The sequence below is a fragment of the Pimephales promelas genome, chromosome 2 (genome assembly GCF_988280905.1).
Source record: "Pimephales promelas chromosome 2, fPimPro1.hap1.1, whole genome shotgun sequence".
Classification (NCBI taxonomy): domain Eukaryota; kingdom Metazoa; phylum Chordata; class Actinopteri; order Cypriniformes; family Leuciscidae; genus Pimephales; species Pimephales promelas.
This window is the reverse complement of record NC_142770.1, coordinates 3,077,969-3,105,015: the sequence shown is the minus strand read 5'-3', so window position 1 is coordinate 3,105,015 and position 27,047 is coordinate 3,077,969. Positions and strand designations below refer to the sequence as shown.

The following is a 27,047-nucleotide window of genomic DNA, read 5'->3' as shown; positions in this document are numbered from 1 at the left end:
GGCTAAGTGAAGATGTCTGATATGTTTTTTACTGGTCGTATTTTGTCCACAACAAAGTTTTTATAATGACAATTCTTAAAGGGTCTTAGCTTGTTTAAAGGAACTTTGTCCACAATGGGGCTCCAAATAACAAGCGGTGAAGTTGTCATGACGACGCGTTGATAGGTATGATTCATTTGAGCGAATCACTTCGTTCGCGCGGTTCTCTACACGAATCGATTAAAAGAAAAAAAATGTCAAATACTGCTATTTCTCTACGTTTTCGATCAAAATTATTGCGTTGATGATATGCGAAACTTTACCGTTTTGTGATTCACCAAATCATCAGAATCAATTGAATCACTTCAAATGATCAGAATCTTTGAATCAATTCAAAGGATCGATTCGGATTTCGAACCGTTTACTAGTTCCCGCCTGGAAAAAATATATAATAAAAATCTAAGCAAGAGACATAATATCTTTACTTAATGTAATATGTATTATTGACGGGTATTAAGTCTCGTAATGTAGTTACGTAGTACGTAAAGTGGGCGAGAAATCTGTCCGCGCGCACACTTCCTCGTGCAGCCGCATCACGGGAGTGGAAACACCTACAACTCGTTGACACCGAACTACACACAGTAGAGGAAGAGAGAGAGAGAGGGAGAAAGGGGGCGGTGAATCGTTTGCCACCCGCATACTTTCTTTCTAAACGTCCTCTTCTCTCCCGAATCTCTAGTTTTCCCTCTAACATGGCTGCGCTCTCAGCCTGGTTCTGGAACGAGCGCTTCTGGCTTCCGCACAATGTCACTTGGGCGGATCTGGCCGACCCCGCGCCCGGCGTGGAGTACCCGAAAGCCGGCCACTTGCTCTCCGCGCTGCCGCTGGCCTTGGGGATATTCGCAGTGCGGATAATATTCGAGAGGTATGGTTTTAGTTTGATGGCAAGCTATATAATGTGTTTGGCATTCATTTGACCATCAGAGAAATAGCCCAAACTCTACTGATATTAAATTTCTATCGTTTAAACTCGCATCACGTGCTTCCAGGTCTTAAAGTGTAAACGGTTATGGATGCACGTGTCTTAACTTTTAAATAGAGATGTTTTGGTGGGTGCATTTGGGCTGGTTGAACATGAGAGACATTTCAAGCCTCCTGCTCATGAACTCCCAGCCAGATGCATCTGTCAGCTGACCAGCTTAGGGCCTAGACTCAGAAAAGAGGATTGCATTTATTGTTCTTTGCTTTAACGTCTTAATTCACCACTACATTCACAAACTCATTCTCTCTCATGCTTCTTAGGTGACTATAATATCAGGTAGTAGTGTCCAAAATGAATGATAAATGAACAACACACATTATGAGCCTGTGCTGCATGCATACTGTATGAATAAGTACAGGTTCTTGTCTTAAGTATGCTTTGAATTCAAGCGTGCTTAAGTGGTACCCTCACTGTCGTTCCCTCACTGTGGGGAAGCTAAGTTAGGTTTTAAAGGGGTAGCGCACTCACAAATTGTGTCATCATTTGATCACCCACATGATTCTTGCACAATTTTTACTCATTCCTATGTGGAAAACGACAGGAGAGCTTTGTTAAAATGTTCACGCTGCTCTTTTCCATACAATGTAAGTGAATGGGGCCAAGCTTTGAAAATTAGGGGGTACTTTTTTTTTTTTAGCTCATTTATCTATACCAAATGGCTTTTAGAAGAGAGCGCACTACATATGTAGACTACTTTATCAGTTTGGGTGTGAGTAATTGATGACAAAATCCAAATATTTCGGCGAACTGCTCCTATTTCTAATTTTCATCATTAATAATTGCACTATGTAAGTTGCACCAAACCCCAGGTGTTATAACATGATTCTGTAATGTAAGATCCACCGCCGCACGTTCTGGTGTTGTGTTTCTGCTGGAAGCGCATTTAGCGTCTTGAACTACTAATATTTTGGATTTAGGGCTAAGAATAGGCTGTTGTTAAAAAATAATAATAAGAAGAACTTGCCTGGATAAATTAAGGTTAACTAAGAATAGGCTACATAAACATTCCAGAGTTGAACGTTTGGTGGGTGGGTTCTCGTTTGACGTCTATAACCCAGTTTGCATAAGAAAAAGTGCCTGATATGCTTACAAAGAAGTACAGTGTTATTAGATGGAACTGTTTAGCATATTGCTACTATATATATATATTCATGTTTCATTGCTTTAAAGGTGCTTAAGGGGATTATGTCCAAAAACAACTTATTTGTTAGAGTGGCTTAGGTTGATGTAATGATAAGAATGAAGATCTCGAGGAACTTGTTAGGAGAAACTTCTTAATTCGTTCTCTTCTCTTTCTTACCGATCCAGCTGAGGTGAAAGTATTTTGTGGCTGTGAAGTCTGGTCACACCGGTTCTGTTTAAACGTTTCAAAATGTACATTTGACAAGTTTCGCTCATGGTTTGTGGGCTAATCACTAAAAATAGCAAGCGAAACTAGTCCTCAGAACTAGCTCAGGTACAAGACATCCTCAGTGTGGTTGGTTTCTTCTGATAACTGTGATACTTTGAAATATCTATGTGCATAAGGAGAATTTTTTGGTTTTTAAGTTTGAAATATAAGATTGAAGAAGTATACAAGTATTGTTTGGGTTCAGTTTTGCCTCGGTTGGATATCGTTGTCTTCATGGTTGTAAGGTTTACCATGTAAGACCCATTGTGATTTCAGTATCAATGAGATGCTTTTATTGTTTTTATTACTATTTTGAATTAATTTTTACTTTAAGATTTTTAGGTTTCATTTTAAAGTTTTAGTGTTTAATTATGTTTTTGTAATTTTTATTATTTTTTTACTAAAGTTTGAATTGATTTTATTTTAATAAATGAAAATTAGTTTTAATTTAGTTATTTTAAAACATCACGTTAAACTAAATGAAAATAAGAAATGTTGCTTTGGCATTTAGGTAGATGAAGAAAATCGTTTTTATTATGGTTTCTTCTGAAAATTGATATCTACGGAGCCCCTAAAGGGACATGGTGATTGAATAAAATATGGAATGGGGTGACAAATTGTATATTAATGCTTTTGTGATCTCTCGCAAATGTTTTGCGTTCCCTGAAGAACTTTGCATTCGCTCGCAAAGAAAAGTTTTGCGAATTAATGCAAAGCTTTTGGAAGCGAACAAAACAGTTATTTGGTTTTATCAGTTTTGTGAGTGAACGCAAAGTTACTCGGTTGGAACGTTAAAGTTTTACGAGCAAACGCAAAGTTTCTTGTTTGGAACGTAAAGTTTTACGAATGAAGTGAATGCAAAGTTTCTCGGTTGGAATGTAAAGGTTTTACGAATTGAACGCAAAGTTTCTCAGTTGGAATGTAAAGGTTTTGTGAATGAACGCAAAGTTTCTCGTGTGAAATGTAAAGGTTTTGTGAATGAACGCAAAGTTTCTCAGTTGGAATGTAAAGGTTTTACGAATGAACGCAAAGTTTCTCAGTTGGAACGCAAAGGTTTTACGAATGAACGCAAAGTTTCTCGCGTGAAACGTAAAGGTTTTATGAATGAACGCAAAGTTTCTCAGTTGGAATGTAAAGGTTTTACGAATGAACGCAAAGTTTCTCAGTTGGAATGTCAATGTTTTACGAATGAACGCAAAGTTTCTCAGTTGGAATGTCAATGTTTTACGAATGAACGCAAAGTTTCTCAGTTGGAACGCAAAGGTTTTACGAATGAACGCAAAGTTTCTCGCGTGAAACGTAAAGGTTTTATGAATGAACGCAAAGTTTCTCAGTTGGAATGTAAATGTTTTACGAATGAACGCAAAGTTTCTCAGTTGGAACGCAAAGGTTTTACGAATGAACGCAAAGTTTCTCGCGTGAAACGTAAAGGTTTTATGAATGAACGCAAAGTTTCTCGCGTGAAACGTAAAGGTTTTACGAATGAACGCAAAGTTTCTCGCGTGAAACGTAAAGGTTTTATGAATGAACGCAAAGTTTCTCAGTTGGAATGTAAATGTTTTACGAATGAACGCAAAGTTTCTCAGTTGGAACGCAAAGGTTTTACGAATGAACGCAAAGTTTCTCGCGTGAAACGTAAAGGTTTTATGAATGAACGCAAAGTTTCTCGCGTGAAACGTAAAGGTTTTACGAATGAACGCAAAGTTTCTCGCGTGAAACGTAAAGGTTTTATGAATGAACGCAAAGTTTCTCAGTTGGAATGTAAATGTTTTACGAATGAACGCAAAGTTTCTCAGTTGGAATGTAAAGGTTTTACGAATGAACGCAAAGTTTCTCAGTTGGAATGTAAAGGTTTTACGAATGAACGCAAAGTTTCTCAGTTGGAATGTCAATGTTTTACGAATGAACGCAAAGTTTCTCAGTTGGAACGCAAAGGTTTTACGATTGAACGCAAAGTTTCTCAGTTGGAATGTAAATGTTTTACGAATGAACGCAAAGTTTATCAGTTGGAACGCAAAGGTTTTACGAATGAACGCAAAGTTTCTCGCGTGAAACGTAAAGGTTTTATGAATGAACGCAAAGTTTCTGGGAACAAATGCAAAATTTCTCGGATGTAACAAAGGTTTCGCACGCAAACGCAAGTGAGAACGGAAAGCATTGAAAAATGTTTTTTTCAAAAAAACGTTTTTTTTTTTTTTCCGTGACAGTGAAGTCTGGTCACACCGGTTCTGTTAAAACGGTTAAAAATGTACATTTGCCAAGTTTCGCTCGTGGTGTTTTTTTCTCCCATCCCACCTTGTCCCTTTAGCAGTTTAGAAGTTAGATTTACCTTCAGGGGAACCTAAAGCTTCAGTTTGTGGATTAGCCAGTCTTAAGACTCTGGACAGACCTCATTCTTGTAGAAGAGCTTGTAAATATTCATTATGTCCCCTCGAGGAACGTTCAGTTGATGAATTGATGGTTTCTGACACCAATCACTCAGTGTCATGCATGAACATACTACATTGGCTCTCAGTGAATTGGACCTCTTTTGTTGTGCAGGCCAACTTGAGCGTTGTCAGGCACGCACCCCTGTCACGTTTCACGATGATCTTCATGTCTCGGGCCTGACCGAGCCCCTGAGGAGGCCAATTAGCATAGTTGGTCCAGAGGGGGTTGGTCTGGTTTCAGGAGGACGATTGCATGCAGTTGGTCAGGATGACATCAGCAGTCTCTCTCTCTCTCTCTCTCTCTCTCTCTCTCTCTCTCTCTCTCTCTCTCTCTCTCTCTCTCTCTTCATTTATTCATCAGCGGTGACTGCAGCTCACAGGTAGTGTTGATGTGCTTTAACATTGAGGAGTTGCAGTACACTTGAGCCCTAATCGCACGGGATTAGCATATCTGGGGACCTCGTGTGATTTAGAAATTACCCCCCCCCCCACTTCTGAGTTTCGTGTGGCGCATTCGCACGGGATAAACGAAACCAGTGATTTTACTCTAATTTACTGACTTATCTCCAGAATATGATGTCAATCAATAGGCCATTGCTTGGAAATGTCTTGTCGTTAATATAAGTCTAGCTGTGTGATATATCATTTTAAACAGAATAATGTTCCATATTATTATTATTATTATTATTATTACTGCATGTCATCTATTTCCATCTAATCGATCTTTTTGTTTTCCCTCTTCCGATGGTTCTCAGCTTTCTCTTTCTGCAAATTGTATGATGTAGTTATAGCGATATGAACCAGCACCCAAAATACTGGGTGATGGAAGATGGATAAAAAAGCGCACATGAAACAAGAATCTTAAAAAATTAAATAGCCTACTACAACCCCGCCAAATTAAAGAGATGCCGATTCGCACGGGACTGATATTATCACAGGATCTCGGTGTTCGGTGAAATATGGTAGGTCATTTGCGGGGGATTTTTTTACGCTATGCTGTTGCTAGGGTAATCTGGGTGGTTGCTATGGGTTGTAAGGCGGTTGCTAGGGTATTATGCTGGTTGCTAGGGTGTTGCTAGGCGGTTGCTAGGGTATTCTGGGTGTTTGCTAGGGTGTTCTGGGTGGTTGCTGGGGTGTTGCTACGGTGTTCTAACTGCGATTCGCACGGCATTAAGATCAAGACAATCTCTGCAATATTGCAAATTACTTTAGAGGGTGTTTAACACCTAAACCACAGATTGCGTTTTTCAACGATGAGAATTTATGCCCTAGTGTTTGATTTATATTACACTTTTATTACTCGTAGTGTTAAGTTATTTATAAAAAAAAATATTTTAGTTTATAATTCTGGTCTTGTCACCACATTTTTAATCTAAATCTTTTTTTTTGTTCAGGCACAAAAAGTTGCATTCAATTGAAGTGTGGGTTTGGCTCAATTTTACATGGTTTATGTGTTTATTTATTCCCTGAGAACATTCATTCACTCCGGAACAATTACTCACTCACACACACTCACACAAGGTCTTATTCACACTGCACTTGTTTGGGCTCATTCTCTCAAAGGAATGTGTTGAACCGTCGTGCCGATAACATAAGATCATAATGACTCCTCTCGAGTGACTTTGGCTGTCAGAGACGGTTGCTCAAGAGGTTACGGCTCTGGAAATGTGTCATCACCCGTTTCCAGGATCCTTTCCTCTAGAGTTCAGTCTGTCACTGAATAGTTAATGCTGTAGTTCTCCTTCACACAACTGTTGTACTGTGGGTCAATGGGTTTTGCCACACTTGTGTCTGCATATGTGTCAAGCTGTTTGATTACAACGATCACATGCGGTTAACAATCAATATATCTCATTGCATGATATGTTTGCATAGGAAATATGAGTTATTTTTTTTAATTGGGCAGTTTTCAATTCTTACTGTCACTTTACTGTGTCAATGTACATTTTTTTAATCTCTATCTAAACCACGGCATTTCCCTTATTTTTTAGGGATGTTTAGCTTACCTCAAGGGCATCCAAGATGTAGGTGTCTTTGCTTCCACAGTATTTTCAATTTTGATATTTTTAGGTCAAACCGTTGTTGTCTATCTGTCATATAATGCAGGTCTATGGTCACCACCTCAAAGAGCATGCACAGAGAAGTCCAAATTAAACATGATTTAATGACTCGTAAATGTAAGTACACATTGATGGCCTAAAACACGAAACGAGCGGTTTGTGTGAGAAAACGAACAGTATTTATATCGTTTTACCTCTTGTAACCACCGCCACAAAGCGCCCGTGCCTTCAGATCACTTGGATGTGGCTGTGGTTACAAGAGGTAAAAACGATATAAACACTGTTCGTTTTCTCACACAAATTGCTCGTTTCGTGTCTTAGGCCATCAATGTGTACTTACATTTACGAGTCATTAAATCATGTTTAATTTGGACTTCTCTGTGCATGCTCTTTGAGGTGGTGACCATAGACCTCCATTATATGACTGACAGACACGAACGGTTTGACCTAAAAATATCAAAATTGAACAGCGGAAACAAAGACACCTACATCTTGGATGCACTTGAGGTAAGATAAAACATATCAAAAAATATTTTCAAAGTGAACTATCCCTTTAAAAAAAGCATGATTTTTATTTTTACAGCCATTGAAGTGAAGCTTTTTTTGTATGTGTGTGTGGTCCAAAAGTTTAGTAAATTGTAGGCTACTTGAATAGTTGAGTTGGACCAAATTTCTAATTTACAGATGCATCACATTATTTAGAAATGAATTGTAGATGCATGCATCGCATCATTTATAAAAAAACTAAGTCTGTGTGATCAAATTTCAGTGCGTTCACACATTTTGTAAAAAAAATCTAAATTGTATTTTGTTTCAGTAAAGAATTGCAATTAAATCTAATGGTTGTGTGTGAATATAATTACACTCGAAGCTTAGCTTAGCTAAGCTATATAACAGTGCATGCATGAGGAGTTTATTACGTGTTTTATTCAAGTTAACCTTGAGCTGTCGAGTAGTTTTATTGGCCATTGAGTTGTCCATAGTCCCTTTTTGTGGTGTCATGTTGGGCTGGCACACAGAACGAGTCTCCGCCCACTCAGTCAGGACATAATCAGGTCATGTTTCATTCATCAGACACGCAAATCCAGTTAGTGAGAAAATGTCCCTGGGATGGAGAGCCAAAACCTGAACAGTTCACAAACCCTACAATGACAACATCAGCTAAATCTGTGCCAGAAATGACGTGTGACGGCAGTGATGTTCAACTGACCTCACATCCTGTTAATGCTGTTTGACGGTCAATGTGGGGTTTTCTTTATTTGCTTCAAAACTGCTAGGAATAACCCTTAACCATGAATGGAAATACTCTACTTCCCTTAAACGGCCTATTTAAAGAAGTATACACTTCCGAAAAGTGATGTTCTCTATATATACTTGACTTAAGATGCATTTACTTGAGAAGAATAATGTAATTAATGATTTTTATTTTTAATTTAAAATTAATTACATTTTAAAATATATTTTTTTATTTTTAATAATATAATTAATAATAAAAAAAATTAAATATACTTAATTCAAAAGGAAATAATTAATATTTTACCATACTTACATAGATATTTTTTTTCTTGGTTCAAGTATAAACTCAATTTTGATGAATTTCTTACTTTAAAGTCAATTTGTATTGATATTTGTAATGGTAAACAGGACAAATACAGTGGAAAAACTGCATTTTTACAGTTTAAACTGATAGTTGTGTGCAAATATCCAGGTTTATATACCCAACAGAAGATCACGTGTGTGTGTGTGTGTGTGTGTGTGTGTGGTGACAAGGCTTTCTATTGTCTCAGACTCGGAAAAGCCCTCGTCCCACAGTATTAGATCTGAGTGTGTTCAGACGTCCCACCAGTTGCAACCCACTTTCCTGAAACAAAACACAGACGGTCATGTGACTCGGCAGGTCAAGTCCGGCTGCTCACTTTAATGAATGAGATTTTTTTTTTTTTTAGATTAACCCGAGTTAAAACTTTTTTGTTTCTCTTTTGAACTAACTGAGATTTAAGCAAAGCTCCAGTTAGCAAGCTAATATTTAGTCCAGATGCATCTGTCACTTTGACCCTGTTGTCATTAAGGGGAGATTGTGAACGTCAGACAGGGAATGGCACTATTTACGCAACATGGTTTGCGTCTTAGCCAATTCTGGTGCTCTGAGACACTTAACACGTCGTCTTTCCTCCCTGTTTTAATTAAAACGTATCGGTAAAGTTTGCTTTTTATGCTGAGTGTCAGATTCCTCAGTTTAGTATGTAGTGTGTGGGCCAGTTTAACATGCCTGGAGACATAGTTCACAGCGTTTGCCCATTCTGGGTTAATAAACGGCTCAAAACAACCATTGTCAACACATTGAGTCTGTGGTGTGTTTCAAATTGCTCAGTTTATTGTTTGAGAGATGTTTTATATTAAGGACTTTGCATTAACTTTGTTGTCATGGACAGTTTTATTTCAATATTTTGCATGAGGGACAGTGTTTTCAGCAAGGTTAGTGTTTCAAACCCGTATTGAATCTGAACATTTCATTTACTATAAATGGCCATTGAAGTGGATCACTGAATGCATATTAGCAAACTATATGAGGTGCATCCAGTACTAAATAAATCTAGGAGTTAATTATTGTTATGAATATGAAAATGGATATGACACGGTTGTTTAAAGGAGAAGTTGAATTGGTCACTCAATACTCCCTCATTCATATTGAAAGGGAAAGAGAAACCGGTTTCTGATTTGTGTAAGAATTTCTTGTGTAAATCATATTTGTTTAATAGAATGTCCATTTTTATATTTTGTCCATATATTAATTTTAGAATTTCTGTCATATATTAATTTTTGGATTTTTCATTATATATTAATTTTAGAATTTCTATCATATATTATTTTTTTAGATATTCTTTTTGTATATTAATTTTTAGAATTTCTTTATTAATTTTAGAATTTCTATAATATATTCTTTTTAGAATTTCTATCATATATTAATTTTTGGGATTTCTATCATATAGTAATTTTTGGATTTTTTTACATTAATTTTAGAATTTCTAGCATATATTATTTTTTTAGAATTTCTTTCATATATTATTTTTAGAATTTCCTTCATATTAATTTTAGAATTTCTATCATTTTAATTTTAGAATTTCTATTATATTAGTTTTAGAATTGTCATATATTATTTTTGAGATTTTAAATCATATATTAATTTTAGAATTTCTATCATATATTAATTTGAGAATTTTTTATATTACATTGAAAGATTGCATGTAAGTTTTATCATTACTGTTGTTGTTATAGGTAAATGTCTGTTTTTGTATATTGATTGTTTTTAAAGACAAAATTGTCAAATTATTGTAAACAATGTATTAAAGTGATATTGTAATCAAAATTCTAATTTGTTTTAAAAGTGAAATACTGTTGATTGCCATGAATATAGCATTTCTGCTAATATGGCGTTAAATCGTAAATAAATAAAATTACCAGTATTTAGTTTTGACTGAATAGCCGTTGTTGCAAAGTATTCACAATTTTCAATGTAAAAAGTAAAATACAGTATATGTAAATAAAAGTTATCAATTCAATGTTTTTGTCACTTTTTTTATTAAATTTCATCATTATTATTTATTATTTATTATTTATTGTACAATACTACATTGTAAAACTACAACATTTCACATTATTAATTGTTTATTTTACCAAATTTACAATAAATGGTAGTAAGCGACAATATGTGCATGTTACAATTTTACTCAAACTTACTAAAGCTTGCATTATTGTATTAAAACCGATTTAAAGAACTGAATTGTAGAAAGTCTATTGGCATTTTTGCTGTTGAAGTGTGTAATTTAATTTCTGTCAGACTAGTTTTGCTGAAAAGTATTTGCGAAAATGTTTGTTTCGATCTTCCCACCTAAAACTCGCATCATTGGTTGAATCAGTTGAATCAGTAAAGCTATGCAAATGTGTTTCCAGTATCCACCACAGTTTTCATATATTTACTTGTGTATAGATCTAAATGAATCTGAAAAGCCGCAGTCATAAATGCTCCCGTCCTTAAGTCTCGTCTGCAGCTTCTGGCGTTCATTAATCAGTGAGTCCAAGTGATGTGTTTTGCATTCAGTGGAGGTTTAGCAACATAGCTGGATTTTGCATGAGTCAAATGAACATCTTGTTCTTCTGCTTCAGGAACGCCGCTGATAAAGACGATGTGTTTCAGACTTGACTAGACACATCTCTAAAGTGTAGCCTAAGACAAATCTCAGCTGAGAACTCAGGGCGGAACCAGACCTCTCTTAACTATAAGTTTTTGGAGGATTTTGCTGTGTTTTTCAAGCTAGCAAACAGTTGTAAGTCAGTTATTAGCAACTCTACTTGACCGTTTGAGGAATCACTCGTTTGTAACAGAAACAGCTCGAGTTACACACTGAAGCTGAATTCTTCTTGTTAGAAGGTTATCAAATCACTAAACTAAGTTTGAGCAATAATATCGGTATCGGCCGATATATGAGGATTTATAATGTTATCGTTATCGGGCCGATATATTAAAGCCGATAAATAATGGATTATTTCCTTCAGTTGAGACACTTCAGATGCGCATGATTTGAATTGATTGAAATATGATTTAAATCACCTCAGTTCAGTGCAACATGTGCGGCTCAAGCCTGTCATATCGGCTACGTCACATTATAATGAGAACGTTATAAGTGTGTGTTTGGGACGTGGCTTTTAATGGTGAGATTTTTGTTGTTATCTTGCTCTCAAAATTTATATAAAAATGTGGATTTAGATTTATCGGTTATCGGTTTTCAAAATATAAAGAATTATCGGTTTAATTATCGGTTAAATTTTTAAATCGGTGCATCCCTACTCATGATTTATATAACCTGTACAAGTTTGTATTGACTTTAACACTACTTAAAGCTTTTATTATATAATATATAGTCCATTATAAAAGTATTTTAATGCATTAATTATTCCGTATGTTGTCATGAATAATCGTAACCACAGTTATAATCCACCTTAAATGCAGTAAAACTTGAGAAACAAGGTTTCAGATTTAACAAGGAATCTGAATATTATAATGCTTTACAATTATTTATGAAAAGATATAATGCATTTATGATGTACTTTATGAATATCTTTTATACAACAATTAATCATGATTAATCGCATCCAAAATAAAAGTTTGTGTTTACATAAGATTTGTGGGTGCACTGTGTATAATTATTTTATATATATATATATATATATATATATAAATACGCACACATGCTCGTATATTTTTATGCATATACTGTATATAGATTTATATATATATATATATATATATATATATATATAATGTCACATTTAAATGTTTAATGAAATAAATAAAATGATCCATCCAATATAAAAAATCCAGCACATATAATATATGCTAATTTTATTGTTTACAGTAGATCTTTATTCACTTAAATTATTAATTACATTTTCTTGAGGTTTACTTTTCCTCACAAACTCTTTATCCATGATAAAATTAAAAACTCCACTTTAATTGTTCATATAGCTTTTGCATCTGAACTTTTTATATGTAAATATAAATATTTTATATGTAAATAATATTTTTTTAAATATATATGCATGTTTGTGTATATATATATATATATATATATATATATATATATATATATATATATATATATATATATATATATACACACAAAATAATTATACACAGTGCACCCACATATATTATGTAAACACAAACTTTTATTTTGGATGCAATTAATCGTTTGACAGCCCTATTTTAAGGCAAGTGTAACCAAACTGTTTTCTGAAACATGTTCAAATCATATGTAGCTAGTTTATTCATTATAAATTGCTTAAAGCTAGATGTGGCTTTGACTAGAAGAAAAGTAGTCAAATCAGTTTAATGTAAAACGCACAAATTGAGTCTCAATCTGGATTAGGAGCATTGGCTTGTAAATCACATGCATTGGGTCCTGATGGATGCGACGCTGTGTGTTTCCCGGTGCAGGTGTATCGCAGGTCCATGCGCCTCCTTCCTTCAGATCCACACGGAGTGGAGCCGGAGAGCTCAGCCCAACGCCGTCCTGGAGAAAGTGTTTACATCTATCACAAAGGTATGCTTTAGCGTCATGGAAAGACGGCAATAAGCCTTTACAGTGATTTACCAAAGCGTTCTGGCTCGAACTGAAGCCGAACACGTTTAAAACAGGACAATAGCAATATGATCAAATGTGTTTTTAATCATAAACGTTTATTCAGTGTCTTATTCCTGGTTTTGTACTCGGATGAACCCTTTGCTCCTCTGCTGTGCCTGTGTTTTATGAGACAGGGCTTCAACTTTAGCCGAGATATAAGTCGAAACAGGTTTAGCATTACCTGACAGATGAATCGCAAAGTTGTAACTTTTATCTTTACAATAACCAATGACTTCAATGACCCGTTTTGTTGAACCGCTGTAAAACATGTTTATCAGCACCGAAGCTGAGGCGATCTGCTATGGGTTTACGTCTTATCTGATCGTTTTAGTTTAGATAAAAGTTGTTTGTAGATCATTTTGCACGTGTCGTTTTGCTGGGTAGTCTGTACATCTTTAAATTTAGGATTTTTTTATGTAATCACTCAAGGAAATTTGGGCAACAGGGTTTTGATTTTTCATTAAAAGTAAAATGTATTTATTTACTATTGTCCTAAAGTTTAAAGTGTACAATGTAAAAATCCATAATAAATATAGTTTATTTCAATTTAAAACTTAGAAATTAAAGAAATGTTTTTCTGCAACAAAAAAAAAATGCATTTACCTGATGAGTAAAATGACATACGAAAGATATGTCTCGTTTTCAAGTCAGTTAATAAATCAAAATTAAGCGAGTTGTTGCTTTTAAAAAGCAAAATTATCTGCCAATTGGGTTAGAATAATCTTAAAATAAGATAAAATAAAATAATCTTAATTCGTACAGAAACTATATTATTTTTTCTACCAAGTTGGTAGATAATTTTACTCGTCTCTTAATCTAGATTTCTCCCCAAGAAAATAACACATAATATCTTATGTCACATGACTAGTTTAGTTAATCTTGATGTAAGAATTTTTAAATATTTGGACTGGGATCAAGACAAAAATACTAAGTAAGCAAAGCCTTTTTTGCATTTGCATTATTTGTTTACATTAACGTTTTGTTTACACGCAAAATATGTCTGCATAATGCATGAACGTATAATGTAATTATAATACAGGGCCCTATAATTTCTGCAATCACAGAATCGCGGACAGAATTGCGGAATTAGCAAATTAACGCTGAATTTAGTGTTAACGGAATTTCGTCGAATTTTACATACTTGGTTTGTTTGTAGATCATTTTGCACGTGTCGTTTTGCTGGGTAGTCTGTACATCTTTAAATTCAGGATTTTTTTTATGTAATAACTCAAGGCAATTTGTCACAGGGTTTTGATTTTTCATTAAAAGTAAAATGTATTTATTTACTATTGTCCTAGAGTTTAAAGTGTACAATGTAAAAATCCATAATAAATATAGTTTATTTCAATTTAAAACTTAGAAATTAAAGAAATGTTTTTCTGCCAAAAAAAAATGCATTTACCTGATGAGTAAAATGACATACGAAAGATATGTCTCGTTTTCAAGTCAGTTAATAAATCAAAATTAAGCGAGTTGTTGCTTTTAAAAAGCAAAATTATCTGCCAATGGGGTTAGACTAATCTTAAAATAAGATAAAATAAAATAATCTTAATTCTTACAGAAACTAGATTATTTTTTCTACCAAGTTGGTAGATAATTTTACTCGTCTCTTAATCTAGATTTGTCCCCAAGAAAATAACACATAATATCTTATGTCACATGACTAGTTTAGTTAATGCGTCTTGATGTAAGAATTTTTAAATATTTGGACTGGGATCAAGACAAAAATACTAAGTAAGCAAAGCCTTTTTTGCATTTGCATTTTTTTGTTTGCATTAACATTTACACAAAATACGTCTGTAACGTAATTTCTACAACAATTTACCTTATAAAGTTTAATTGAAAGTTAGTATACTTGCTTACCAAGACATAATGCATGAACGTATAATGTAATTATAATACAGGGCCCTATAATTTCTGCAATCACAGAATCGCGGACAGAATTGCGGAATTAGCAAATTAACGCGGAATTTAGTGTTAACGGAATTTCGTCGAATTTTACATATTTGGTTTGAAATTCTATTGTTGTGTGGGAGGAGAACGTATGTCTGGTGAAAATGCAGAGCGGGGAGAGCAAATCTATTTTTTATACATTTTAATCATTAACTTTAAAAGCACACTCTTTTTACAACTAAAATAACATTAAAGGGTAAAAAAAAAACGGAAATTTTGGAAAAATAAAAAAAATTTCATAGGGCCTTAATGATATAATATTATAATGCATATACATGAAATGTGTGGACAAACAATGAAAAATAAGGCAAATATCTATTGACAACAAAAGATTTATAGCAAGTCATTTCCAGTCAAGTTGCAATTTTTTTCAGTTAATGCAAAAAGTGTATGAATATTATTAATATTCTTAAATAAAATAAATACAATTCTAGCAAGTCAAAAGCAGCCATTTTGTTCCTTTTTTTTTATAACATCATTACCGCCAGCATCACATGATGGAAATGACATTTACGTCCTTTTTCTTTGTTTGTTGTAGTCGCCGGACTCGCGGCATTTAGAGGGTCTGTCTAAACAGCTGGACTGGGACGTGCGGAAGGTGCAGCGATGGTTTCGGCAGCGGCGGAACCAGGACAAACCCAGTACAAGAACCAAGTTTTGCGAGAGCATGTAAGTTTGCAATTTCTGTTGGCGCACATGCATGCTAGTACATTAGCACTTAGCATATAATGAATGAAAACATGTCAACTGAAAGTGATGAGGAAGTTACCAGCAATATTTGCATCAAGTTTCAAGTATAGATTCGTACACAGGCTAATGATTCATCGTGGAGCTGGTTGGTTTGGTTCATTAGTGAGGAATGTTTTGACATTTCAGTGGAAAATAATTCTTGAGCTAGTCTCATCCGTTTCTGATGATCAGCTGATTTTGGAATGTTCCTTCACTCGGGGAGCGTTTGGCACCACATCCATATTTTGTAAACAGTCTTATGATGTATTTTCTGATTTAGCCATATCAAATGCATTTGTTGGCAAACAAAAGATCCGCCCACATCCTCTGATTCAGAAGTAAATCCCCATGTTTATCCCTCATACGATTCCCCAATATTTAGCCCATGATTTACTCACCCTGAAGTCATCCTAGGTGTGTATGACATTCTTCCTTCAGACTAATACAATCAGAGTTTATATTCATTAATGTCCTGGCTCTTCCAAGCTTTATAATGGCAGTGAATGGGCACCATTTATTTAAATTCTACAAAAGTGCATCCATCATAAATGTGTCTCAAACTGCTCTGAGGGGGTAATAATGGGCTTTTATGATGGATAGATGCACTTTTATGATGGATAGGTGCACTTATATCATGAATAGATGCACTTTTATGATGATAGATGCACTTTTTTGATGATAGATGCACTTTTATGATGGATAGATGCACTTTTATGATGGACAGATGCACTTTTATGATGACAGATGCACTTTTATGATGGACAGATGCACTTTTATGATGGACAGATGCACTTTTATGAAGGATAGGTGCACTTTTATGATGGACAGATGCACTTTTATGAAGGATAGGTGCACTTTTATGATGGACAGATGCACTTTTATGATGGACGGATGCACTTTTATGATGGACGGATGCACTTTTATGATGATAGATGCACTTTTATGAAGGATAGGTGCACTTTTATGAAGGACAGATGCACTTTTATGATGGACGGATGCACTTTTATGAAGGATAGGTGCACTTTTATGATGGACAGATGCACTTTTATGAAGGATAGGTGCACTTTTATGATGGACAGATGCACTTTTATGATGGACGGATGCACTTTTATGATGGACGGATGCACTTTTATGATGATAGATGCACTTTTATGATGGACAGATGCACTTTTATGATGGACAGATGCACTTTTATGAAGGATAGGTGCACTTTTATGATGGACAGATGCACTTTTATGATGGACAGATGCACTTTTATGATGGACGGATGCACTTTTATGATGATAGATGCACTTTTATGATGGACAGATGCACTTTTATGATGGACAGATGCACTTTTATGAAGGATAGGTGCACTTTTATGATGGACAGATGCACTTTTATGATGGATAGATGCACTTTTATCATGGGTAGATTCACTTTTATGCACTTCTCAAAAAAGAGACCCATTCACTGCCATTATAAAGCTTGGAAGGGCCAGGACATTTTTAATACAACTCTGATTGTATTCGTCTGAAAGAAGAATGTCATATGCACCTAGGATGACTTGAGGATGAGTAAATCATGGGTTATTATTTATTTTTATTTATTTTTGGGTGAACTGAACTGTCCTTTTAACGCTTCCTTTTGAAGTGCAAAACTGTTTCCCTCTATATGCGTGGATGTGTTTGAGTGTGTGTGATGTGTGTGTGCTGTACCCGCTTCATCTGACGGCCGCTGTGATTTCTCTGCAGGTGGAGGTTTACTTTCTATCTTTATATATTTACTTACGGGATCCATTTCCTGTGGCAGGTGAGTTTCAGCTGTACAGATACGTGAGTGCTTATGGTTTTGTGTTTTATTATTTATATTAACTCTATGTGTGTGTGTGTTTGATAGTCTCCCTGGATGTGGGATACAAGGCAATGCTGGTACAACTACCCCTATCAGGTAATGTTTAAAATAATGCCAGATTGGCTTCAAATGAATGTTGACGGTGAATCTTCTGCCAGAAATGTTTCAATCGTGTGGCGCATCCACAATATTAGAGCATATAAAAGAAACCTCATGAAACAATAAAGATTTGATGTTCAACAAAAAACACAACAAATTTATTTTTTTTGTATTAAAAAAAAAAAATAAGTGTACTTTTAGGGCTGTTGAAATTGTATGCATTGTGACATTATTTTCATAATGTTCACCACAATGTAAAAATACATTATTAATGTATTTAAAATGATTGATGTCATCTCAAAATTAAATCATAATTAAGTATATAAATGATTGCCTTACTGTATATTAATTATTAAATAAAGAGAATCACAATGTAGAATAGAAAACTTATTGCCAAAAAAGAAAGTTTTAAAGATCCTAAAATTACTTAATTCTTCTTTTTTGTGTGTGTGTGTGTGTGTGCTCGATAGTCATGAAATGAAAAAATATCTTTCATTTCCTAAAATGACTTGTTTGTTTTAATTTTTTTACATTTTTATTTTTATTCTATGAGGATTTAAGGATGATAGAAATTTCACATTGGCAAAAAAATATTTATTTTATTTTGTTTTATTTTTATTTTATAAGAGTTAATGGTCTTGAGTCATGAAAGAAATTTCACACTGGAAAATAAAATAAAAATCCTAACGTTCCTAAAATGGCCTTTTTTTGTTATATTATTTGTGGAATAAATGTACTTTGTATTCATGATAAGAAGTTTTATATTGCAAAAAATCTGTAATGTGTGTGTGTGTGTCTATAGGTGCTGAGCTCAGGCCTGTATCATTATTATGTAACAGAACTGTCCTTCTACTGGTCGCTCATGTTCTCCCAGTTCACAGACATCAAAAGAAAGGTCAGTGTTCGCCATTTAAAAAGCAAACGTGTGTTTTAATCCTTTTACTTCTCTCCCCTCCACTTCCCGCAGCACCTGAAGCGTGATGTTGCTTTATAAGGGCGTGACGTCAGCAGCTGGTCATGTGATCTGGAGTGTGTGTTGTATAGGAAATGATCTCCACAGCTGTCAGACGCACATGGCTTTTGTTTGACTGCGGTTGATCTGTCAGTGTCAGCATTAGCCCTTTCAATCCAGCCGCCCGTAAAGACAAATAATCCGGCCGTCTTCAGGGCGTGTCTCGTGTGTGTGTGTGTGTGTGTGTGTGTAAGATCAAGCCTGCAGCGATATCCATTATGCGGAGAGAGATTTGTATAGCAATCATAACGGATATAATCTTCCTCTTTACTTCTCACACCTGGAGAATGAAGGTCCTGGTTGCTCACAAAAGCTGAAAGAGCAATTATAATATTTAAATTGACATGTTTTACTTTTGTGTGTGATTTGCATAATATTTCCGTAACGTATTTGTTGTGTGCTTGCAGGATTTCCTCATCATGTTCGTTCATCATCTGGCCACCATAAGCCTGATCAGTTTCTCGTATGTGAATAACATGCTGCGCGTGGGGAGTCTGGTCATGTGTGTTCACGACACCTCGGACTTCCTGTTGGAGGTGAGCACAGCTGCGGTTCTGCTTCACCAGATCACGTTACGAATATGCTTTGTTTTATCTAGAAACCAGCATCACTGAGGGATTAATGCAAAATGACTGGAGTGGCAATACCTTTTTTTCAGTGCTACAAAAATAACTTTTAACTATATTTTAATGTAAAAATGTAAAAAAAAAATATATATATACTCAAAATTACCAGTATTTTATTTTTAGTTCCGCATAAAATTATATTTAATGTTGTGTTTTTTCCCTTTTATGAATAATTGTGTGTGTTGTTTTTCCCCTTGTAGGCGGCAAAGTTGGCAAACTACGCCAAATACCAGCGTTTATGTGACTTCCTGTTCGTGGTGTTTGGGATAATCTTCTTCGGGACCAGATTGATTATTTTCCCCTTCTGGTCAGTATCACATCGAGAGGGGGTGAGCGAGTGAGTGAGAAAGTGAGTGAGAGCGATGGAGTGAGCGAGGGAGTGAGTGAGAGAGTGAGTGAGGGAGTGAGCGACCGAGAGTGTGTGAGCGACCGAGAGAGTGTGAGCGAGAGAGTGTGTGAGCGAGAGTGTGAGCGAGAGAGTGAGCGACCGAGAGAGTGTGAGCGAGAGTGTGAGCGACCGAGAGAGTGTGAGCGAGAGTGTGAGCGACCGAGAGAGTGTGAGCGAGAGAGTGAGCGACCGAGAGAGTGTGAGTGAGAGAGTGAGCGACCGAGAGAGTGTGAGCGAGAGAGTGAGCGACCGAGAGAGTGTGAGCGAGAGAGTGAGCGACCGAGAGAGTGTGAGTGAGAGAGTGAGCGACCGAGAGAGTGTGAGCGAGAGAGTGAGCGACCGAGAGAGTGTGAGCGAGAGAGTGAGCGACCGAGAGAGTGTGAGCGAGAGTGTGAGCGACCGAGAGAGTGTGAGCGACCGAGAGAGTGTAAGCGAGAGAGTGTGAGCGAGAGAGTGAGCGACCGAGAGAGTGTGAGCGAGAGAGTGAGCGACCGAGAGAGTGTGAGCGAGAGTGTGAGCGACCGAGAGAGTGTGAGCGAGAGAGTGAGCGACCGAGAGAGTGTGAGTGAGAGAGTGAGCGACCGAGAGAGTGTGAGCGAGAGAGTGAGCGACCGAGAGAGTGTGAGCGAGAGAGTGAGCGACCGAGAGAGTGTGAGCGAGAGTGTGAGCGACCGAGAGAGTGTGAGCGACCGAGAGAGTGTAAGCGAGAGAGTGAGCGAGAGAGTGTGAGCGAGAGAGTGAGCGACCGAGAGAGTGTGAGCGACCGAGAGAGTGTGAGCGAGAGAGTGAGCGACCGAGAGAGTGTGAGCGAGAGAGTGAGCGACCGAGAGAGTGTGAGCGAGAGAGTGAGCGACCGAGAGAGTGTGAGCGAGAGTGTGAGCGACCGAGAGAGTGTGAGCGAGAGAGTGAGCGAGAGAGTGTGAGCGAGAGAGTGAGCGACCGAGAGAGTGTGAGCGAGAGTGTGAGCAACCGAGAGAGTGTGAGCGAGAGTGTGAGCGACCGAGAGAGTGTGAGCGAGAGTGTGAGCGAGAGAGAGAGTGTGAGCGAGAGTGTGAGCAACCGAGAGAGTGTGAGCGAGAGAGTGAGCGAGAGAGAGTGAGCGACCAAGAGAGTGTGAGTGAGAGAGTGTGAGAGAGTGAGCGACCGAGAGAGTGTGAGCGAGAGAGTTGAGTGTGTGTTGCGAGTGTTTAAAGAGCTTTTTTTATTATGAATATTTGCATTTTAAAATAAACTTCAGTGCTCACTAACATATAACTAACAGAAGACACAATTTTAAAATTGTGGTGCTTTTAATGCAAACGTTGTACAAAATACACAAACCGTACTCATCTTTGCACCAATAAAATGTGCAACACTTTGTTTTACTACCAAATTATATGTAAGATCTAATTAATTTAACTTACAGTGGAATGTTTTACCAATATTTTGCGAGCTCCCGAACCTAATGCATGATGGGATACGCACAGCCTTGAAAACCGCTCCGAAGTTTAGGCACTGCTCTCTGGCATTTTTTTGTCTTTTGTGCGCAATTTTTTTATTTTATTTTTTTATGCTATCATGTGTAGGGGGATTAAAAATACAGTGTGTACAGTATAAAAACCATTACAGTATTCAAGTGTGTGTGTGTGCGGGCTCATTATATAAGCCAATGAGCTGTCCTTGAGAGCGCTGGCGGCCTCCTGCGGAGAGCTGAAACCCGAGTGGCTGGATTCAGTGTCTGGGTTCTGATGTCACGATGACTGAACCGACACACTGATCCACATCCAGATCAGCTGACCTCCACTGCAGACATGACACGACATCACATCCTGCTGTCTGATCCAGAAAACACACTGAAATGACACACATGTTATGTGCTATTGCTGTCTTAAAAATAACACTTCATAGTGTAATAAATAACTTCTTATAATACTACTTGTATATACTTAACTAATAATCTTAATAATAAACACAAGTCATCTATTAGGGGAAAAAAACAAGAATCTACCGTTTTCATTACTGATACTTTGGTCCATTTTTACAAGAAGTGATGAATGATCTTGTTCTCTCGAATATGGATATGATATTATTAGTATATGAAATAGTGGAGCTGCACGATTAATCATTGAAAGATGGCAATCTCCTGGCAGTCAATCCACGTGTACCGGATGCGGGCCGACAAGTATTGATTTGAGTGAGTCATTGAATCATTCATTCAAGTGATTCATTGAAAAATGCTGATTCATCAAGTGTCAGTCATTTGAGTCAGTCATTGAATCATTCATTCAAGTGTTTTCTTCAAAAACGCTGATTCATCAAGTATTGATTTGAGTCAGTCATCAAATCATTCAAGTGAGTTGTTGAAAAATGTTGATTCATCAAGTACTGATTTGAGTGAGTCATCGAATCATTAATTCAAATGATTTGTTCAAAAACGCTGATTCATCCAGTACTGATTTGAGTGAGTCTTCAAATTTTTCATTCAAGTGATTCGTTGAAAAATGTTGATTCATCAAGTACTGATTTGAGTCAGTCATCAAATCATTCAAGTGATTTGTTGAAAAATGTTGATTCATCAAGTACTGATTTGAGCGAGTCATCGAAGCATTCATTCAAGTGATTCGTTCAAAAACACTGATTCATCAAGTACAAATTTAATTGAGTCATTGAATCATTCATTCAAGTGATTTGTTTAAAAACACTGATTCAAGTCATCGAATCATTTATTCAAGTGATTCGTTAAAAAACACTGATTCATCCAGTACTGGTTTGAGTGAGTCATCGAATCATTCATTCAAGTGATTCGTTCAAAAACACTGATTCATCAAGTACAGATTTAAGTGAGTCATTGAATCATTCATTCAAGTGATTTGTTTAAAAACACTGATTCAAGTCATCGAATCATTCATTCAAGTGATTAGTTAAAAAACACTGATTCATCCAGTACTGATTTGAGTGAGTCATTGAATCATTCATTCAAGCAATTTGTTCAAAAATGCTGATTCATCCAGTACCGATTTGAGTCATCGAATCATTCATTCAAGTGATTCGTTAAAAAAAAACACTGATTCATCCAGTACTGATTTGAGTGAGTCATCGAATCATTCATTCAAGTGATTTGTTCAAAAACACTGATTCATCAAGTACTGATTTAAGTGAGTCATTGAATCATTCATTCAAGTGATTTGTTTAAAAACACTGATTCAAGTCATCGAATCATTCATTCAAGTGATTCGTTAAAAAACAATGATTCATCCAGTACTGATTTGAGTGAGTCATTGAATCATTCATTCAAGCAATTTGTTCAAAAATTCTGATTCATCCAGTAGTGATTTGAGTCATCGAATCATTCATTCAAGTGATTCGTTAAAAAACACTGATTCATCCAGTACTGATTTGAGTGAGTCATCGAATCGTTCATTCAAGTGATTCGTTCAAAAACGCTGATTCATCCATTAATAAAACAAAGTGACTTCGAGAGTCATTGAATCATTCACTTGACCCGATTTTATTTTTTTTAATAATTCATTTAAATCAATTAAACTTTTTAAAAAGACTGCAGCAATTAACTTTTTATCCTAACTTGTAGTAAATTGCATGTTATTTTGTTTAGATGTCTGTTCAGAATCATGGGAGAATCGTGATTCTATTTGAAAACAAACAAAAAAATGTGATTCTCAGTTTATCCCGAATCGTGCAGCTCTACAAAATAGTAAGAGTTTATTCTGAATATTTTGCTAATGATTATTGTGGTGAGTTCAGAAGGATTGACCCCCATGTTCGAGAGCTGCTCTCACACCATTGTTGTGTGTCGTGTCCGTCGCAGGATCCTGAACACGACGCTGTTCGAGAGCTGGGACATCATCGGGCCGTACCCGTCCTGGTGGCTCTTCAACTCCCTCCTGCTGGTCCTGCAGGTCCTGCACATCATCTGGTCGTACCTCATCGCTCGCATCGCCTTCAAAGCCGTCATGAGAGGAAAGGTGCGTCCCACCACCTCGTCTCAAACACTCTTTCAGGACGTGATTGTGTGTAGTGACACGCGTTTCCTCCTTTTCTCTCTCTCTCCTGCAGAACTGGTTTGTTTTTTCCCTCTCTCGCTGGCTGGAGGCTGTTCCTGTCTTTCTGCTTCTGTCCTGATAGAAATCTTTCCTTCTTTCTGCTCCACTCTTTCGCTCTCTGTATCTTCTTCGGCTGTAAGTTTGCTTCTTTACTGTGATTTTAGTTTTTCGGTAGTTGTCCCAGAATGTGTGTTTAGCCCTTCGGTCACACTCGACAAAGATTTATGCGTTTGAATTGCGTGTACTATTTATATCCATTTGGATTTTGCGGTTTTTAGCATAATCTAATACATTCAAGGTGAATATTTGCCAGTTATGCGGTGCAGATAATAGAATTATTAATAAACTGAGTGAGTTTTGAATGCACACTTTTGCAATCATGAAAATCAATCTTTTATACATTTTGTTTTAAAGCTAGCCATATTTTAACTTTAATTGTTTTTGCAAGAATTTATGCTGATTCTAAGAATTTTGAAGAAATAATTAAGTAAACTATGCAATTATTTTTATTTTGAGTGCAGAAATGCGTCACATCAAGTCTATCAGTTTGGTCAATGTTAACCAAATGGGTGTACATTTTATATGCAATTACATAAATACTATTTTTTTTTTAGTGCATTTTAGACATTTTGGCTTCATCCTAATGGCACTTACTCTATAATACACTTAATAATCATTAAATCATGGACATCATTAGAAAAGGCGAAATGGCCACATTTGCAGTCAAAAAATATCGCCATTGGAAATTAATGAAAAATATGAAATTCACAAAAATTTTACTCTAGTAACCAATCCAAATGTAGTCGTCTTTTATTAAATCTGAAGAATACTGAATGTTTTAAGGATTGTATGGACTTAGCACCCAAGCGCCCTCTTGAGGAAGGTCGCCAACAGTGTAGTGAACACAGAAACGTGTTTTAATTAAACGCAGACCGTTTGATTGGTCTATTCAAGTGTATGAGACGTGTAAGTAATGTCTATAGGTGCACAATACATCTAAATACATCACCGGCCCACCGTTGGGACCAATCCATAACATTTTTAAAACGGTAATATCCTATACTAAACCTGAACTAATCTTAACAAACTATATATCATTTGAAATTGAAAGCTTACAATCTCTATTTGGTGATTTTGGTGAGTTTCAAAATAAATTACAGAGGAGCCGTAATTTATCAATTTGCAACAAGAATATTTTCATACTCATAAAGGCGTGTTTAGACTTTTATTTTGAAATAGTCATGAACATGAAAAATCTTGAAAGAAGGGTAGAAACCTCAGTTTGTTTCCATGCCAAGAGTTCAAAAAGATTACATCCATTCAATTATTTTAGAAAAAAAAGGTCTGAATTTTATTTTATTTTTTTTTAAATATAAAGAAAAAATTATAGATTCACCATTTGTGATGTGGCATGAAGCCAACGCACATATTCATATCAAAATATGGCAGACTTCTCATATAACTTCTGAATAGGATGTCTACTTCATTTTTTACACAATTGTCTACTTTAAATTGTATGACAATTGTGTAAAAAATGGTTAACATTATTTAAAACACGTATGGACATGGAGGCATCCTTATATGGGCAGTAATGGAGTCTGGTTGCCCTAGTGGAAGCGTTCGGTACTGCGCCCAAAAAAATCTCACTGAAATGTTATTTTTTTTATTTTTTTTGAGATATTAACCTAAAATTTGAAACACAACTTGTTTAGATTTTTGGCTTTGATTGTTTTGCAGTTTTAGAGTCGCCCAGGTTTTGAAAATATATCTATTTTATATAAAATATTAATAGTTAAATTTTTTACATTATGCATTTTCATAAACTAGTTTCACTTTCTCGATTTAAGAAATAAATTGTCTAAATTGTCCGCATGTCGTCTTTAAAACTAGACCAATCTTACGTCTATATTCCAAAGCATTCTTGAATTATTTAAATTTAAGGCCGTGTCCACCAAAGCATTTTTTTAATTTATTGTATTTTTTTTTTTTGGGCCAATTGTTTCCAATGGGAGCGCCGCGTTTTTTAAACGCCATGAGCGTAGCGAGGTACTGAGTTTTTTTTTTTTTTTTTTTTTTCATACTGAAGCGCAGAGCGCCCGCCGTTTTTACAGGTCGTCGAGAGTTCAAAAATTTTCAACTTTGGATAAAACGCAGCGCTAATCACTGTGATGCTTAAAAGTTTAAAAGAGCCACGGCTAACAACCCAAATGTGGTTCCAGGTGTCCAAAGACGAACGTAGCGACATCGAGAGCAGCTCGGACGAAGAAACTGACACAACCTCCAAAGAGCGACTCAAAACGGGCAGTCGCGGTCATTCACCGAGAGGAGAGAACGGCACCAACGGCCATTTCGGCCCCAAATCCTGGAGCCAGAACCACAGCGACTGGTGACACTACGTCCATGTGGCCTTCACACACACACAGAACTGTGTCCCGGAGATATCCCAGCGGGACTATTCCTCATCCCTGTACCTCACTCCAACACCAAACATCCTGTCGTGGGACTTTTTGAGACCCGATGACGGAGTTTGGGACGCTATTCCAGTGGTGACGGGACACTAATGACAATATGGCCACTCTAAGAAGCTTGTGAAAGAGAAAATGATTAAATTAGTCAGATCTGCATTCCTTGGTTTCCTCGTTTCGGGAGCTGGGACGTTTCTTCTCCGCGCTTCGCGTTTTACTGAAGTCGGGGAGAACGTCGTCTTCAGATTTTAACGGTCAGATGAACTTGAGAGTTGTTTTTCTTTTCTCTTTTCCGTTGTTTGTTTCGGTTACTGATGTGTTTGTAATTTGTTTCCTGTGCTGTTTTACATTTGGCTTTTTTATTTTTGGAAACCAAATAAGGTTATTAAAATGAAAGATGGGTCCTGTGATCAGATGCTTCTGGATTAATAGGTGAGTTCTCACCTTCCAATGATGAACGGTCGATTGAATGACATAAATGTGCAAATAAATATAATTTATACAATTATCAGTCACACTAGACATGTTGTGTTAAAAGGGTGATCTAAGACTTGAATTTAATTTCTAGTTCTCAACTGGGATCACAAAAAAAAACAACGCTAAATACAAATTATAGTAATTAAATTGTGCAACTATAGGTTGTCTGAAATATCTATATTCTGAACCAGTTGAGAATGACTGTTATGATGAAATATAACTGTTTGTATTCTATATTTCCAGTTGTCGTTTTAATTGTATTAATTTTGTTGTGTACTTCAGTCATTTTTATTAGTTTTTTTATATTTATATGTTGCATTAATATATATTTATTTGCATTTTA

The 27,047-nt window shown here is 36.1% G+C and overlaps 1 protein-coding gene across 1 annotated transcript; it reads left to right on the top strand.

The window, feature by feature from the left end:
- The first annotated feature begins 13 nt into the window (after window positions 1-13).
- cers5 (ceramide synthase 5) lies at window positions 14-27,047 on the top strand. The gene is made up of 10 exons (XM_039682869.2): window positions 14-904; window positions 12,896-13,001; window positions 15,574-15,704; window positions 17,498-17,555; window positions 17,643-17,693; window positions 18,499-18,591; window positions 19,116-19,244; window positions 19,535-19,641; window positions 23,528-23,684; window positions 25,982-27,047. The coding sequence occupies exons 1-10, from the start codon at window positions 732-734 to the stop codon at window positions 26,150-26,152; spliced, it is 1,176 nt and encodes a 391-aa protein (XP_039538803.2). The 5' UTR covers window positions 14-731; the 3' UTR covers window positions 26,153-27,047.

Excerpts from the sequence above, each read along its gene's own strand:
- cers5 (XM_039682869.2), top strand. The coding sequence starts at position 732 with ATGGCTGCGCTCTCAGCCTGGTTCTGGAACGAGCGCTTCTGGCTTCCG. Across the intron at positions 17,556-17,642 it reads GGATCCATTTCCTGTGGCAG|TCTCCCTGGATGTGGGATAC; the intron begins GTGAGTTTCAGC and ends TGTGTTTGATAG. Across the intron at positions 23,685-25,981 it reads AAGCCGTCATGAGAGGAAAG|GTGTCCAAAGACGAACGTAG; the intron begins GTGCGTCCCACC and ends ATGTGGTTCCAG.